Source organism: Limanda limanda, chromosome 3, assembly GCF_963576545.1.
Source record: "Limanda limanda chromosome 3, fLimLim1.1, whole genome shotgun sequence".
In the NCBI taxonomy this organism is placed as follows: domain Eukaryota; kingdom Metazoa; phylum Chordata; class Actinopteri; order Pleuronectiformes; family Pleuronectidae; genus Limanda; species Limanda limanda.
Window position 1 is genome coordinate 19,526,512 of NC_083638.1, and position 17,872 is coordinate 19,544,383.

Genomic DNA, 17,872 nt, shown 5'->3' on the forward strand with positions numbered 1-17,872 from the left:
GGGGGGGGAATGCGAGGGAGGGTTTTTGGATCTCGCCTGTGCACAATGTGACTGGTGACAATCTCTTGTTCTGCAGAGGGAGGGAGAGAGGAGGCAGCATGGGACACACACACACACACACACACACACACACACACACACACGGAGGGGCAGGGATGTGAAGAGGGTGCTCATGCACACGCACGCACACACGCTCACCTCCTGATTCAGCGGAACAGATTTATTCGTCACCTCTCTCCCTGCAGCAGACTCACTGCTGCGCCTGCTGCACAACAACCAGGCAATCCCCACACAACCCTGCAGCGTGCACCTGCCCCGGTCCTCCTCCTCCTCCTCCTCCTCCTCCTCCTCCTCCTCCTCCTCCTCATCCCACCACCACCACCACCACCCGTCTGTCTGAGTGGATTAGCGGCTCCGGTGCAACCCGGACTGCGGCTCACACACAGACGCAGGAGCTGGCGGAGCTGGGAGTGATGGGAGAGCCGAAGTGCGACGACTGCATTGAGGATGCGCCAATCGAGGAGCTGCGGGACAAATAGATAAGAGGACCAGCCGGAGCTCCTGGTTTCTGCATCGCTGATAAAACTAAACAACTAAAAAAACAACAAACAACCCACAGCTCCTTCCATCCCTGCTGCAGGGACATGATCATCACGATGGGATAGCTGCACCGGAAAAAAAGAAAGTCCTGCCCGTTGCCATGGATACCAGCACGCGAAAATTCACAGTGCGGAGATGGTTCTCCATCTACCTGAAGAACAAGGCGGCGAGGAGCAAGAACAACACCGGCTTCTGCCAGCTGGAGGTGAGTGCGGGAGACGGAAGGGGGGGACACATGCACGTCTGCACCAAGCATAAGAATGTAGCTGTGAAGTAATGGAGAAAACAGCACCTGGCTCATTGTGTGATGGATGAGAGGGTGTGGGGGGGGGGGGGGGACACGGTGCGCACATGGGAGTGGGTGCGCGTTGTTTGGATCGTGGAGTCACTGCAGCGTCATTACAGCTGTTGCTATGCGTGTGTCCATCAGCACAAGAGAAAACAGAGGAGGCAGAGAGGGACACTGTGTTTTCATACAGAGACATGGGGGGGGGGGGGGTGTTATGGAAATGCAGTCAGACAGAAACACTAACAAGCGGCAAGTGGATACAGACAGATTGATGATTCCGTGCATGGCAGCAGTGGGGGTCTATTTATAGCCACAGCAAACCAGTGAGGGGAGATGTGCAGTCTGCAGCACGACCACCTGTACGTCTGGGCTATAAATAGAAAAGAGACTCCCCTCCTCTCTCCTTTGTTGTTGTGGTGCTGATGATGATGATGCAGCTTGACGGGCTCTCTACCTGTGTGTGTGTGTGTGTGTGTGTGTGTGTGTGTGTGTGTGTGTGTGTGTGTGTGTGTGTGTGTGTGTGTGTGTGTGAGTGTGAGTGTGAGTGTGAGTGTTCTCCTCACCAGCAAATGTTTGCCTGCTTGCGATTGTTTACATGTTTGGTCGACAGTCCGTCTCCATCTGTGAGGAGATGTTGTGATGCTCCGTGCCTGGATGCTCTCTTTTCTCAAAGCTCAGGGTCAGCTTCATTTCAGCATCAGCAGATGTGGACTGAGCTGGAGTCGAGGCCTGGAACCTGTTTCTTTCAGGTTGATGGATGTCACTCCTGCTGCCATGTTTAAGGAATGAAGTGGTGATTAATCTTTTAAAGCAGATGTCCACTCCGCTCTCTGCGGGCTGAGACTCACACCTCGGGTCACGTACTGATGCTGCTGAGCACAATATCATCTACTGCAATGCTCAATTCAAAGAGTTACATTGAATAGTAACTCCAACCTGATGGGATCCCCCCCGGTCATCACACCCAGGAGGCGGCTGTAGTTGTTATTTCATGAAAAGCTCTGTTCATTAAATACTCATCTGCACACCTGTAAGGTTTGATGACATCTTGCAGAGTTGTGGTGTCCACAAATAAACATCTGGCACGTTACTCAAAATACCTCTGTGGTATTTCCTGCTACGATAGATGTTAACTACAGAGCTTCTCTCATCTTGATGACCGTGTCAGGCCCTTTACAGCTAAGCTTTGCCATTCACACAGTAGTTCAAGGTTCAAGTTTTATTTGTTATATGCAGGTGAACACTGGGTCAAGTACAATGAAAGGTGTTGGACAAGAAGAAAGTGCTCAGCAGTGCAATAGTTAAATGAAAATAAAAGCAAGATAGAAAGAGCCTGCTATAAAAAAAGTCAAATACAATTCAAACCTAAAACTACATACATTTAAATGTGAAGTGGGACATTTGTTTCATATGAGCTCATACATTTAACTGTTTAGAGTGTGTGTGGATAGTTATTACACCGTGTGTGCATCAGTTGTTTCACATATTTCCGAATAAAGTGCAAAAAGGCAGGAAACAGCTGGAAACAGGGTTGTTACTCATGAGTTGACTGCAGGTCGGGGATCCTGATGGCCTGGTGGTAGAAACTGTTCCTAAGCCTGGTGGAGCGTGCCGTCCTGCTCCTGGACCTTCTGCCAGATGGTAACAGTGGAGGAACAAATGTTCGCTGCGCTGGCTCGGAGCACTCGATGGTGCAGCCAACAACAGGAAGTACATCTATTTGCAGCATTGTCTCTATCACAGGTTCCTCACACACTGCTGGCACAGCCGTCAGAGGCAATTTGGGGTCCAGTATCTTACCCAATGCCACCTTACAGGGGAGACTGGGATTGGACCTGTGATCTTCTGGTTAGTGGACGACCCACTCTTCCTCCTGCGCCAGGATATTTACCATGATCAAAGCCACACTGTGGTAAACAGTGTGTTGGAACGTTTGAACCCAACCTGATATGCTTAGTTTTTAGAACGTGGCCCTCTCATTTTAAAACTTCTCAATAATAAACTTTACATGCTGTGTTTTACCTTGTTTAAATAATGTAATCATTATGAACTGATAGTGATCCACATAAACAAGCCTCAGATTAGAACTATAGTGAAACACTGTTGTGTTGAAGCCAAGTTTAAAAATGATAACAGATAATTCTTTGGCATCCCAGATGTTGCAATCTAGGGTGTGGATCTGCAGTTACTGTCATGTCAGCATATTGGTATTCCTTCAGCTTTGTTTCCTGGATGAGCTGAGGAATTACCATCAGGGGAATCTACGACCTCTTTTCTTGTTATTTCTTTTGAGAAATTCAAACTAATTTCTACAGAAACTTCTTTTAAACCGTTACTATGGAACAGGAAAACAAACAAGCTGTGCTAGTAACACAGCGTCAAGGCTGATGACAGAAATAGCGGAAAAACACTTCACACTGAAGACTGACAGTCACAAAGATCTCATTCCATGATCAGAAGAGGTTTCTGACAGTGGTATTCACCTGCTTATTAAAGTCATAATGTGTCTTTGGAACTTGAAAAACAATAGGAAACACAGATTCACTGCTCACAGGAGAAGTGACTATGTTCCCACGTGCAGCTTGACAAAGAAATGAAACCAGATTTATCACGTAGGACAAATGCATTAACCCCAATGCACTGCAATTGTTTTCTATATTCAGCACCATGCAAAACTGCACATGTGAACGTTTCAACCAAGTGCTTCCACTCTGGGGGGGAAACCTCATGGGAGGAAGAACCACAAAAATCTCATAATCATGCTGCTGAAGCTCATGGAAGCTGTTAGAACAAAATGTCATTTGAACGACTGTCTGTCACTGATTACTGACTCCCGTAAGCATTTCATACTAGATTGAAAGTGGGTGTAAAGCTCTTATCATTGAAAAGACACAGCCAGCTTCACACAGGTACAGTAGCTTGTCCCACTGACCGGTGTGAGCGGTTCCTCAGGTCGGCAGCTGATCATTCGCCTCACTGAGCAAACTGAATGGAATGATAACATTAAACGTTCACCTAGCTGACCTCAGTCCACACCTACCCAGCAAGAACATAATGGCAGAACATAATGGTTCATAAATACCCAGCTTTGTGATTGTATGTGACAGAACAAGCTACTTTATTATCGCCTTTGTTTAATAAGCATAACTCTTTGATTGACAGTAGAATGTGTTTGGATGGACATTTCCCTCAATTTCCTCCACCATCTTGAGTTATTTCAATTTCTGCATTTTTTTCTCTGCTCTTTCTTGTTGTTGTGGCCCTTTTGTCGTAATAAATTGGAATATATCATCCATTGTGTCTTCTCTATAGGATGACAGCATACTGAAGGAGATTGACATCAGCCACCATGTTAAGGAGGGCTCTGAGAAAGCAGACCCTTCTCAGTTCCAGCTGCTCAAAGTGCTGGGACAGGGCTCCTATGGAAAGGTACGGTATACAGGCTGTCGACTGAGACCTACATACATCCAAACGTATCTCATCACACTGCCAGGCAGGGTGGGGGGGGATCTGACTGAGGGTCATGAGATCAGTGCTGACACCATGGGCCTGACGTTAACACACCAGGGCCAAGGCTCAATGCTGCATGCAGGCTTTCCTATGAGGTTTATTATGACTAGGCTGGGCGATATGGCTAATTAATATATTGAGATAAAAATATATATATACATACATATAAATGTATTTACATATATAAAGTGATACATGATTATTGATATTGCACTAGTTTAAACACATTTGGATTCTCTGTTTAGATGTGACTAACAATTTCCTTATGGTTTATTCTATTAACAACACTTTAATCACATAAATGCTAATATACAACACACACATCGTCAACTCATGCTGGTTGTTAAATGTTAAAGCAGCCTCTTAGAAATATAAACTGTTTCGAAAACGTGATGATGTCAGTGACGGTGATGATTTCTCAGGTGTTTCTGGTGAGAAAGATCCGAGGGGTGGACAGAGGCCAGCTGTATGCCATGAAGGTCCTGAAGAAAGCAACGCTGAAAGGTAAACATGAACACGTTAAGCTATTAACCCTCTGACATGTTAAGAGACAAATTATTAATGTATAGGAAATGTAAAATGTTTTTCTTGTGAAGTTTTTGCCTCCTATGCCTGGTTAAAGAAAAGCACTTGTATTTATTTTAATAGCAGTTGTATTTATATATTTGTAGCATCCAAAAACATTTTTACATTAATGACTGAATCTTGACTGAAATGTGTCACACTGCAAAAACAGTCTTGTTCATTATCAGTGGTCATTTGTTCAGAGTTATGTTATTCTCACAGTGACCTACATTCAGGAGGATTTTAGGGACAAGATGTTCATTCAGGAACACTTTGTCATGGTTTCACCGTTTATTGCACAAATGGGAAAACAGTCAAACTTGGCTCTATTCTTTGGACGCTCCCTGGATTAGCCACGCAGCTAATATAAAAAAGGGAACACAAGTAAAAAGGAGGTATTTAAATGGGCCGCTTTGTTGTGATTGGTGAGGGACTGACGAGCAGCCATAAACCAGTCTGTAGCTGACAGATTATGACAGCTGAGCAAAGGACTCTGAATTTGTACAATTTGTACTTTTGATTCAGACAAACTGGTTTTCGTTCAATGGGATTATTGTAAACAAGGAGGTGCTGTAAAATCAGGCTGAGATGGCATGTGCTGATTTAGTGTCTTTGTTGAAGCCTTAATCCTCTTAACCTGCAGCCCCCAGAATTTAAATAGTTATGGTCTCCTCCTGTCAATGCTGCAGTAGCACTCTGACGGTAGTTTCCACTGCAGAATAGACCCCGGAACGCTGGGATGAATCTAATCCCATTTCCACGTTTTCAATTACCTAAATGCAGTTTCATCCTAAATATAACATACACACGGTATAAGAGGCTCGTCACATTTTATCCGCATTTAGACGGAAAGAACTGAATGTACCAGCATTAATCAGATTGCACTCTGCCCACTGTGTCCTGTTTAGTCCGGGATCGTGTGCGGTCTAAAATGGAGAGAGACATTCTGGCAGAAGTGAACCATCCATTTATAGTGAAACTGCACTACGGTAAGTCTGACTGACTGATGCTGATTTCACTATCGCTCTCTCTAAAATAATATGTCCCCATATGTTCCAACCCAGAAAAAGAATGTCATAGAATAAAAATATTAAATACTCCCCTTAAGAACACGTTCAATCCTACAGACAGCAGCATTACATGCACAGCTACTAGACTAGACTTAAAGTAAATTAGAAGCTCAGACAGTTTGTCTTGAGATTAAAAAAAAAGGAGAAAAAAGAAAGAGAAAAACAAGAACAGTAAGATTATTCCAATCAGAGGGAGCTTTGCATTTGAATGAACTATGTCTTTTTTCTTTAGGAATTCTGGGGAAATTGTATTTGTCTGAGTGGATCTGAGCCAAAAACTGTTTCAAATAAGGAGGACAATTGAAACTCATTTGGCATTGCCCTCTCGATTTGTGTTTCAACCAGCTAGGTGATTTGAATTTTAAACAGTGTTGAGTTTCACAGTATTGACACCTCAGGACGAGTATACATTTAAACAAAGCATTATGCAGCTTAAATTGATTTCCTGTCGTATTTTGATGAATGAATAATTCTGAATGTAAAAGTTTTCCGCTAGAGAGTTGGAATTCTGAGTAAAAGGTGTTAACTGATCAAACATTACAAATGTTATCAAGCCGCCTTTTTGATTCACATAAGCCTGACAAATCAGATCCAGAGCAGAGATTCATGGATTGGATGAAAATAAAAAAAATAAATTATTGTGATGCTTATTGTGTGTGTGTGTGTGTGTGTTTGTCAGCCTTCCAGACAGAAGGGAAGCTCTATCTGATCCTGGACTTCCTGCGAGGAGGAGACCTTTTCACTCGTCTGTCGAAGGAGGTAAGTGTGGGACTGATTTGGCTCCTTCTCTCTTTCACCATCTCCACAGAGAAAAAAACACTTCCAAGCCTTTATTTTTCAAGGTCTGTCATTTATATTAAATATAACACTGATGCAGAATCAATAGGAGTGAAAATACCTGCCATCACTCTCCTTGTCAATGCTGTTTTGTTTTGAGCATCACCTCTATCACTTTGATACTGATGCATTAACCTGTCAGTAAACACACGACCCCACAAGTGACAAGCAATTGTTTTCTATTGAACTGTAGCTTTCCCAAACTAACCCAATTCTATCATATTTTATACTTACGCCTAACTTTTTTTAACATTTGTGAATATTTTGCCGATGTCTTTTTGGATATTTTGGGTTTGATTGTCATGAACCAATTCTCTTCCACATCTCCACCTGTTCCAGGTCATGTTTACAGAAGACGATGTGAAGTTCTACCTTGCAGAGTTGGCCCTGGCCTTGGACCATCTACACAGTCTGGGCATCATCTACAGGGACCTCAAACCTGAGAAGTACGTAAGGCTCCCAATTGTCTATCCATTTATTTTACAAAATTATTTTTAAACCAGATTGTAATATTAATTTCACCCAACAGTATTCTGCTGGATGAAGAAGGAAATATTAAGATAACGGGTCAGTTCATCCAATCGCAGACTACCGCTATCTTATCTTCTGTTTTTGTGTCTTTATGTGTTTTTTCACGACATAGTTCTTTCTTCTCTCCATCTCTCAGACTTTGGATTGAGTAAGGAAGCCATCGACCATGATAAAAGAGCATATTCCTTCTGTGGAACAATAGAGTACATGGCTCCAGAGGTTGTTAACAGGAGGGGACACACGCAAAGTGCTGACTGGTGGTCATTTGGGGTGCTCATGGTAAGAATTGAAACATTGACTTCTTATCTTAAAGGTTCAGTGTGTAGAATTTTGGGACATCTAGTGGTGAAGTTGCATGTTGCAGCTGAATACCCCTCTCCTCACCCTCCCCTTCCAAACATGAGAGACACCCCGTGGTAGCCTTCAGTTGCAATAAAAAGGTGTTAGGTTTGTCCAGTCTGGAGGTTCCATTTTAGCATAAACAACAACAACTCTTACAATTTAGATGAAACATACTTACAAAACATCACTAGGATTATTTCATATTCAATTTCGGCCAATAGATCCCTTTCACCTTAATCTTACACAGTGAACCAAGCTGTACAAGTTTCATGTTTTGGGTGCTGTAGTGTATATTTATGCCTATTATTAAAAACACAAGACACATAATATAATAATATACATATGAGACAAGGACTCTTAGATCACGTGATTTTCTAAATTTGTATTTTCTTCCGGCAATAAATGTACTATCGTGTGTGGCAGAATGGCCCCATCACTTTCAATAATCATGAATCTGCTTGATTCTGCTTGGTTTGTTAGTCTGGTGGCTTATTTGACTCATAATGAACAGGAGATTAACATGCACTGACAGCTGGCTGTTACATCAGGGCACTAGGGAAGGTGTCACCCCCTATCTGCCCTTGGCAAGTATTTGGAATTTAGAAAATTCTAAAAACAAACCAAAAAAAGTCTGAATTGTGCTGCCGAACTACACAGGGGTTTGAAAACTGAAGAAGGACGAAGTATAAATTAAACAGTATTTATGGAAAAATCCATAACTATGATTTTCATTTAATTGGAAACATTGTGCTGTAATTTTTGAGACAGTATTTCAGACGTGCTGACAGATTTGTTGCCACTCATAAAAGTCATCAGGCTGTTTATGAGCTCCATTAATCTATACCAGGACTAGTTATGCGTTTTATAATTCTATATATTTGATTCATATTTTGTGGAGTTTGATACAATTTATTTATGTATCTCTAGCTAGTGATGTAATATTTAGCATTTTAGTAGTTATCAGTCTCTGTTTTAGGCGTAGACTAATGCACGGTTTGTTGAAACAAATTTATTAGATTATTTCGAAATACAACATGATCTACTATTAACTCAAATATATTTTTCGCACATATGGTGAATAGACATACAGGTGATTGAAATAGTTCTTTAAGTGTTGTTTAGTTTTGACACTAAGGTTCATAAAGGTCACTGATTAAAAATGATTATTAATGTATGATAATCTGGGTGTGGTCGAGGAAGATCCAAAGAGAGGACCAGAAAACCCAGAGTCCTGTCAGATCAGGCAGAGTGCAGTACCATTCAGTGATAAGCAGTAAACAGTGGAATAAGACTTAAGCAATATATTTCATTCTTAGACAGACGCCTCTCTCTGCGAATATCCCCGATGAAGGGCTCCCAGATCTTAAGAAACTTAAAGTGGGAACTTGACTGAGCAAATTTCTCTGAGGTATAAACATGAAACCATGTCATTATGCCATTTATTAAAGCAAGGAGGAGAAACAGATTTTTACTCCCTCAGAATAACCCTTTTAGCTTTTATCATACCGAACAGGGCTTGCTGTTAGACCGATGGAAGAGTCAGGAAAGACTATCAAGAATTAACTGTGTGCTGTAAATGTCGCTGTATTGAAATACATCATCCAAAAAACTCCTAAGCTTGGGGCAGAACCAGATAGTGCACTGGTTTTAAATAAAATATCAAAGCTCAAACAGTTCCCTAATGTTGCAAATGAATGAAACTTGCATTGAGTATACAAGTTTGACACACTTTCCAGCTGACGTGTTCTGATCCTTTGTTATTGTCTGTGTTCCAGTTTGAGATGTTGACAGGATCGTTACCATTCCAGGGAAAAGATCGAAAGGAAACAATGGCGTTTATTCTGAAGTAAGACTCAATAAACTGTTTGCATTTATTATTGTTATTCTTAAAGCCTTTAATTTATCACCAACTCCTAAAAGTGTCTGGATACAGATTATTTAAATTGTTGAGTTTTAAATTGCTTAACAATATTTAACACATATTTTTGATGTGTTATGTTTCATTAGTGTCTTGTTCTCAGTGTCTGAGAAGTAACGCTGGTTTTCCTTATACACAGAAAGAACAGGAAGTTATTGCATTTAGCTTGTATATTCTGATACCGTCCTCTTTCCCACTGCAGCCTCTTTTCTATGTTTTATATTATTTTTCACACTATTGGTTGTTCATACTGCGAGTACATTAACATGTTTCTTGTTTTGTCTTCACAGGGCGAAGCTGGGAATGCCTCAGTTCCTCAGTCCTGAGGTGCAGAGTTTATTAAGGGCGCTCTTCAAGAGGAACCCTGCTAATCGACTAGGTAGTGTATACCACACGGGTCTTACATGGAGGGGGGAATAAATGTAATGGAGACAGTAAGGCAGCGCAGAATTATTTAAAAAAACAGGTCGGTGAATATAAACAACTTGCACATAAGTCCTTTGGAGACAAAGCTTTAAACCCTCATCCCTGTGTAGTGAAGTTAAATTCAACAAATCCGTCCTGTTAATAGTTATGATGACGTCACTTAAACAATACAAAAGCTAAAACAGTGGTTTGTATTTCACAGCTTTACATTACATTACATATCACTTAACTGAGGCTTTTATCCAAAGCAACTTACAGTAAGTGCATTCAGCTGCCACATCCACACGACAGCTCCGTGAAATTACACCATTTGGGTCCAAGCAGCCAAATCCTTACGGTGGTCCGTAAGGAATAATACAAACTGTTTTCCTTCTCCCTGTGTGTCGATTCAGTTTATAATGAACGGGTGTTTTTGCCAAACAGATGTACGATGAACAATGACACCATTCTCTCCATCTGCTTATGTCTGTGTGACTGATAGGTGCGGGACCAGATGGAGTGGAAGAAATAAAAAGACATCGCTTCTTTGCGTCAATAGACTGGATTGTAAGTACAATGTGTCAGAATATTCTTCATTCGACTTCATTTAAGCCATATATAGATTTTTTTCAGCGAGACTTTTCTAAATTATACTGTTATCTTGTATTATATAAATGTCATTATACACAAGCTGTATACACAATACAGAAACATAACATCTCTGTGGATGCTGTAGTTGTTGTCTCATATCATCGAAATCCTGCAGCTGTTCTTCCACTCACTCTGAAGATGCAGACAATTATTAAACATCCTCATAGTTTAAGTTTAGTGTAAAAATCCCAAACTTCCCTTCGTGGGTGTCTTACCCAACTTGAGTGTAACTAATCCTCTTATCTATAATAACCTTTCTCACACAGAAAATGTGTTAATGTGCAAATGCTCCGGCTCCAATCATTGCCCTTTGATAGCGTCATTTAACCTTGACATCCACCCGACGTGCGCTGCTTAAAAAGGATCATTCTTCCAGCCATGAGTTTCTAGTTAAGGAGCCTGTCAAACATCACAGAATCATGCTGAGGGACTCCATTTGTTCAATGGCGAAGTGGAAAGCTCTTCCTTTAGGCGCTGTGTTACATGTCAGCAACATTCATGCTGCAGAGGCCTTACGTTGCATCCCCCCCGGACACGAGCAACTCAGCAAAATGTCATTAGTGAAGAGCAGAGCACTTATGTAACTACTGTATACGGGATGATTTCAGGGTTTTTAATAACATCATTTTGGACAGTATGTGCTGCACAGTGTGAGTGTGAATACCAGCTTTCCCCTGTGTAAAGAATAGACATCTTCTATGCCTCAAAATGTATAGTAACCATACTCCCTGCATATTTGTCTATAGTAGAGAGACATATAGATTATACACCAAGCAAAAAAATAACTTGGAGACCTTGTGGTCAAACTGTTGAATCCATTTTTTTATCGGAGATGTTCGGAGGGTCTGTGATTCCTGTTTATCCACTGTTGTGAGAAGTGATGCTCTCGTCTCTAACAAAATCCACCATTATCTGCTTCACATGCTCACTAATCTCTGCCCTCGCCACCCGCTCGCACATTAGTCCTCACCATTACTTTTACTACCTACTCGCCTCCTGCCAAACACAATTTTTCCTATTTACAGATGGTGTCGCTGGCTTGATGTGACAAGCTATCAGTAAGAGGCTTACCCTCTCCTCCACACTATGCTAATTAAATCACAGCGCAGCATCAGGCCCAATGAGCCCTATCTCTGTCGGCATCATCTCCGAGTTTATGGGAATCTTCTTTGACTTTTTTTTTAAACTTTTTCTTTTAATTTTGAGGAATTTCTCTCAGAAATCTGATGAAAGTGACAGAACCGGGAATGTCTCAGCAGCTGAGCAGCACAGAGGATGTCCATTGCAAATCAAATAGTAAATATCAGTTTGGTTAGTGGTCACAGACCCACCATGAATAAAGCTTCAGCAATCCTTCCCCCAATGTTGCTGATCTCTGCTGCAGTTCTTTAATGTGTTAGCAACTGACATTGCGAAGGTGACATCTGCAGGCAATACTTTGTATTACACTTACTCAAATAAAAACATTTTGATCTGAACTCTCTTCTGGTACATGATGGGCAGAGCAAAGCTTTCATTCGGCATCACATTACACTGCCTAAAATAACATAGATTACTTTTTCATCACTGTCTTTAAAAAACATCAACCAAACACGCCAAATATAATTTTGTGGCCTAGTTTATATTGGCATTAATTATTTTATTTTCTTCTGTTCAGATTAAAGTTTGTTTCTATTCTCTGATCTTCTCATTAAGTTTTAAGATCGGGCTGTGTGAATGTTGTGGAACACAAATCGTATAATCGAGTGACATTCTAAACAATTACTTAATGCTTAAAGTTGTGTTGGTGACTCTTTCCAGGATACTTTAACATTACGTTGTCTTGTAAAGTTGCTCCATCTGTTGTTGTTGTTGTTTTTTGTAGAAGTTGTTCAAGAGGGAATTGAGGCCTCCTTTCAAACCAACTGTCGGGAGACCTGAAGACACTTTTCATTTTGATCCCGAGTTCACCTCCAGAACACCAACTGGTAACCAACACACACACACACACACACACACACACACACACACACACACACACACACACACACACACACACACACACACACACACACACACACACACACACACACACACACACACACACACACACACACACACACACACACACACACACACACACGGTCTGACCTTGACGGTGACTGCATCTTGTCTGGTGAGAGCCCTGTCACAGAGCTGGTCTCTCTCTACAACCCACGGGTGACGGAGAACCTGAGGATCAACACATTGATGATGATTTCGTGATGCTTTATTTCAACAGCTCACACACACACACACACACACACACACACACACACACACACACACACACACACACACACACACACACACACACACACACACACACACACACACACACACACACACACACACACACACACACACACACACCACACTGTTATATTGTAGATATTGATACATATACATACCATTCAAAGCATAGATTAAATCAACAAATGTATCAGAAAATCATAGAAAACTACTGTGTTAACATTTGTATCTTTGTGTGTTTGCATATCCAGATTCTCCGGGCATCGCTCCCAGTGGGAACACACACCAGCTCTTTCGTGGTTTCAGCTTTGTGGCAACGAATCCGAATCAGGAGGCCAGTGTCGCTCCAGTGGCGACTTCTCGTCAGGAGGTGACCAACATGGACCCCATCGCAAAGGTAGCTGTGTCTTTAAGAAAACAGTTCATGTCCTGACCACACCTTATTTAATACTGACACCCACATTTAATAAAGTCATTGAGTAAATCACTGAATTAAACTCTGTGACACATAAACAGTCTGTATAATTAAGTGACTTATTGTTTAATGATGCTCACATTTATAACTGTTACCGTCATGGCCGACCGTCAGCTCCTGAATAAACAAAGCAGTTACTCAAACTCACACACCTAATAACTCTACGATCTCTGTGTGGACTTCTGTTCCCCGCAGCATCTCCGAGGTGACATAGCGTTCAGTGAGGTTTACGAGCTGAAGGAAGAAGTCGGACAGACCGCGACCTCTGTCAGCAAGAGGTGTCTGCACAGAGTTACTGCTGTGGAGTATTCAGTGAAGGTACTGGACACTAAAGCTCATACAAAGTCTGCAGATGTTCTCTTCACTTTTCAGTTCAGGTCAGTTCTGGGTTAAACAGTGAGTGAATGCAGTGCTTCAATAAAAGGTAGAGTTTTTTATTGTGGACGATGGCAATAAAAACAAAAAGGCACTGACAAATATCCACTAAAACCACACAATAAAACAGTTACAACAATAAATACATTAATTAAATCTTCCCATCCTAGTCTCTATATCCTGGATGAGTGAACCATTACGGGAGGAAGTTCGATTATTAAACAAAGCCTCTGAAACAATCTGCTAAATTCATCCTGACCTTTAGAATATTTAGTTTTTCACAATGTGTCCTGTTTGTTTCCAGATAATTGAAAGAGCGAGGAAAGATCCATCAGAGGAGATTGAGATTCTGTTGAGATATGGACAGCATCCAAATATTATCACCCTGAAGGATGTAAGTGTAACACAGCCGCACGTCACAGCTTCATAATGCTGTTTAACTGTTAAATCCAGTGAGAAGCTGGAGATCTTTCTTTACCACATCATTAAATAGAGGATATCATTATTTTCCTTCAGGTTTTTAATAAGCTACATTTCTCCCTGTAGGTGTTTGATGATGGTCAGACTGTTTTCCTGGTCCAGGATTTACTGAGAGGCAAAGAGCTGCTGGACAGGGTTCTGACGGTGCCAAGTTTCACAGAGAGAGATGCATCAGACATCGTCTGCACGCTGGCCAAGACTGTGGAATACTTACACTCACTGGGGGTGAGACGGAGACACAGAGGAAAAAAACTCTAAGCACAGGACTTCATGATGTTGTTATACTGACTCGCAGAATACTTAATGTCTCTGCTTGATTTAGTAGATTAAGTGTCAGTAAAAGCATTGTGTTGCTCTGTGAAAGTCATCTTACGTTCATGTGATTTTGTCTGTGTATGTCTCTCCCTTTTCTAGGTGGTGCATCGAGACCTGAAGCCCAGTAACATCCGATACTCCGACGACACTGGACGTCCAGAATGCATCAGGATTTGTGACTTGGGATTCGCCAAACAGCTTCGAGCTGAAAACGGCTTGTTGATGACGCCGTGTTACACAGCTACGTTCATGGCTCCTGAGGTGCGTCAGTCGTCTCAATCACAAACAAGTGTCTACTTTTATGAAACAGCCATTAAAAAATACATTTAAAACTATTTTTGTCAGAGGAACTGATCTCACCCTGAAATGTTCATGTGTGTGCAGGTTCTGAAGAAACAGGGTTATGATGCAGCCTGTGACATCTGGAGTATGGGGATCCTGCTCTACACCATGATAGCTGGGTCAGTTTAGAGTTTGAAGCTCCGCCTCCTACTGTAGAACACATATGTTTTCAATCAACTCTGCTATGGAGGTTATTTCTAATAATCTTCTGTACAGTGGGTTTTATCATCTCTGGATTTTATTATGTCAGAGGTTGCACATTTTAGAAAGTCCTCTTTACATCTGACCTATTCTCTGTTGTTCTTATTCACCAAACTTTTCTGTTGCACTCTGTAATTTTTATATTGACATTGGTCAGGTTCAGCCCGTTTGCCAGCAGCCCTGAGGACACAGCCGAGGAGATTCTGGCTCAGATCGGCAGCGGGAGAGTCACCATCACAGGAGGGAACTGGGACCTGGTGTCAGATGCTGCCAAGGTGAGAGTTGAACATTTTTTGGGGGAAATGTATCGATATTAAATGGTTTTGTTGCAGATATAATAATACAATTACTGTCTAAATATACTAATACCACCTGTGTGTGTCTCCATACTGTTTGTATGTGATAGGACATTGTGATTAAGATGCTCCATGTGGATCCTCACCAGCGCCTGACTGCTCCCCAGGTACAACATGTAGAATGACGTATAATGTGACTTAGTGTGAGGTTAGGTTATAGATCAGGCTTGCTACTATTTGATGAGCTGTTGAAATAAAGCATCACGAAATCATCATCAATGTGTTGATCCTCAGGTTCTCCGTCACCCGTGGGTTGTAGAGAGAGACCAGCTCTGTGACAGGGCTCTCACCAGACAAGATGCAGTCACCGTCAAGGTCAGACCGTGTGTGTGTGTGTGTGTGTGTGTGTGTGTGTGTGTGTGTGTGTGTGTGTGTGTGTGTGTGTGTGTGTGTGTGTGTGTGTGTGTGTGTGTGTGTGTGTGTGTGTGTGTGTGTGTGTGTGTGTGTGTGTGTGTGTGTGTGTGTGTGTGTGTGTGTGTGTGTGTGTGTGTGTGTGTGTGTGTGTGTGTGTGTGTGTGTGTGTGTGTGTGTGTGTGTGTGTGTGTGTGTGTGTGTGTGTGTGTGTGTGTGTGTGTGTGTGTGTGTGTGTGTGTGTGTGTGTGTGTGTGTGTGTGTGTGTGTGTGTGTGTGTGTGTGTGTGTGTGTGTGTGTGTGTGTGTGTGTGTGTGAATGTAGGTGTGTAGATAACCATTAGGACGAGCATATTATCTTTTTATTAATACCATATTAATACAAAGAAAACAACATCAGTGTAAATCTAAATATTTGCTAATGAAAATATAGCACTTGCATTAAATTAAAAACAAACCAATAATTCTGCTCTTTAAACCTCCAATAGCAGCCTAACTTCACATTTGATTTAAAAATGAATAGTGTAGCATAAGTGTGTTTTCTGAAAATGAAATACTTTCATATTTTTTAAATATATTCAAATATCTTAAGACTCTGTAGGTAGAGATTGAGTTTTGAATTTATTTTTAATTATACCATCTGAACTTAAGTGTTTCAGTGTTTGAATACAAACCCTATATTGTTTTAAATGTATTAATCTTTTAAAGTTTTTATTCTGCAATTATTTAAAAAATGTCTTTATCTCATAAATATATACTTGCATTGTTTATGTTAGCATCAATAGAATGTATTGCAATGTAATATACTGAAATATGTTTGTGTAAGTGTCCATAAGATGGAGCTGTTTGCTAGTTATTGGTTGCTTGTATGCTGGACCACAATGCTGTCATTTCGTCAGTGTGATATAATGTCTGTTTATTATGTTCCACCAGGGGGCGCTGTCGGCCACCTACTCTGCTCTGAAACGCTGCACTCCCACTCCCGTCCTGGAGCCTGTCGAGGCCTCCAGCCTGGCCCAGAGGAGGGTGATGAGGAAACTGGGGAGTCCGGAAGTTAGTTCAGACCCCAAAGACAAGGAGTAACTCCAAAGAGATGAACTGTAGTAGGCCCAAAACATGAGAGAAGATCTACTCTTATTTTGAAAAGCACAAACCTTGTGACGGCAGGCTCGCGGGCCGATAACCTGAATGTAGCTGATCAGAGAAACCAGGATATTCTACACATGGTGGCAGGTTTTTAAATAAACTTTAGGAACTAAACCCAATTTACTAGCCTTGACATTAAGATCAATTTTAAATCTTAAAATTCTAAATATGATACTCTGTGATCTAAGATCCATCACATGTATCTGCACAGAGAACATGACAAATATATATCTAATCTGATCTTGCCCTCCAGACTTTTCCATAGTCTGATCATCGTATAAAATTACCATGGATTTCTATCCATATTTACTTATATTTTATTCATACATGTCAGAATAAAATTACGCTATAGTGCAATATATACGGATGCACTGTTACCTGCCTTGATCCAGCTGGAAAAATGTCCACCACAATCAGAGATCAGCACTTTTCTATGCTACACTACAACATGCCAAATAAGTTTCCATGTTCAGCACATACATGTACGTCAGCCGGAGGTCATGGACAGATAAACGTTAACGCCATCTTCCAGCATCATGACTCTCAAGGTTTTTTGTCCTATCAGTCTTCTTAAATCTGCAGTTATGCATGTTACAGGTGTTAATATTCTACCAAAGGGAGTTGTAACAATACCATTGAAGTCTTACTGTTCATAATAAGCGTAATAATTTCACTGTTTCTTCCAGAAATGCAGCCTTTGCCTCTTGTAAAAAAATATGATGTTTAATGTGTCACTGCTGCACTTCCCAGTCCACATATTGTGGTGACAACACTTAGTTTGTCGTGCGTTTTCATAACATATTTGAGACGTCATCTGGCTTCAGAGTAGTCATAAATCTGGGGA

At 41.3% G+C, this 17,872-nt stretch overlaps 1 protein-coding gene across 1 annotated transcript; it reads left to right on the plus strand.

Moving 5' to 3' along the window:
- The first annotated feature begins 700 nt into the window (after positions 1 to 700).
- rps6ka2 (ribosomal protein S6 kinase, polypeptide 2) lies at positions 701 to 16,965 on the plus strand. Its single transcript, XM_061068344.1, has 22 exons — positions 701 to 805; positions 4,202 to 4,318; positions 4,822 to 4,903; positions 5,872 to 5,952; positions 6,713 to 6,792; positions 7,210 to 7,316; positions 7,400 to 7,437; positions 7,538 to 7,680; positions 9,519 to 9,589; positions 9,952 to 10,040; positions 10,569 to 10,633; positions 12,582 to 12,684; positions 13,240 to 13,385; positions 13,659 to 13,781; positions 14,143 to 14,232; positions 14,385 to 14,543; positions 14,733 to 14,894; positions 15,018 to 15,094; positions 15,334 to 15,451; positions 15,583 to 15,639; positions 15,767 to 15,847; positions 16,816 to 16,965. The coding sequence occupies exons 1-22, from the start codon at positions 701 to 703 to the stop codon at positions 16,963 to 16,965; spliced, it is 2,244 nt and encodes a 747-aa protein (XP_060924327.1).
- The last annotated feature ends 907 nt before the right edge of the window (positions 16,966 to 17,872 follow it).

Coding starts and splice junctions, on each gene's coding strand:
- rps6ka2 (XM_061068344.1), top strand. CDS start 701: ATGGATACCAGCACGCGAAAATTCACAGTGCGGAGATGGTTCTCCATC. Junction 14,895..15,017: donor CTACGTTCATGGCTCCTGAG/GTGCGTCAGTCG, acceptor ATGTGTGTGCAG/GTTCTGAAGAAACAGGGTTA. Junction 15,640..15,766: donor AGCGCCTGACTGCTCCCCAG/GTACAACATGTA, acceptor GTTGATCCTCAG/GTTCTCCGTCACCCGTGGGT.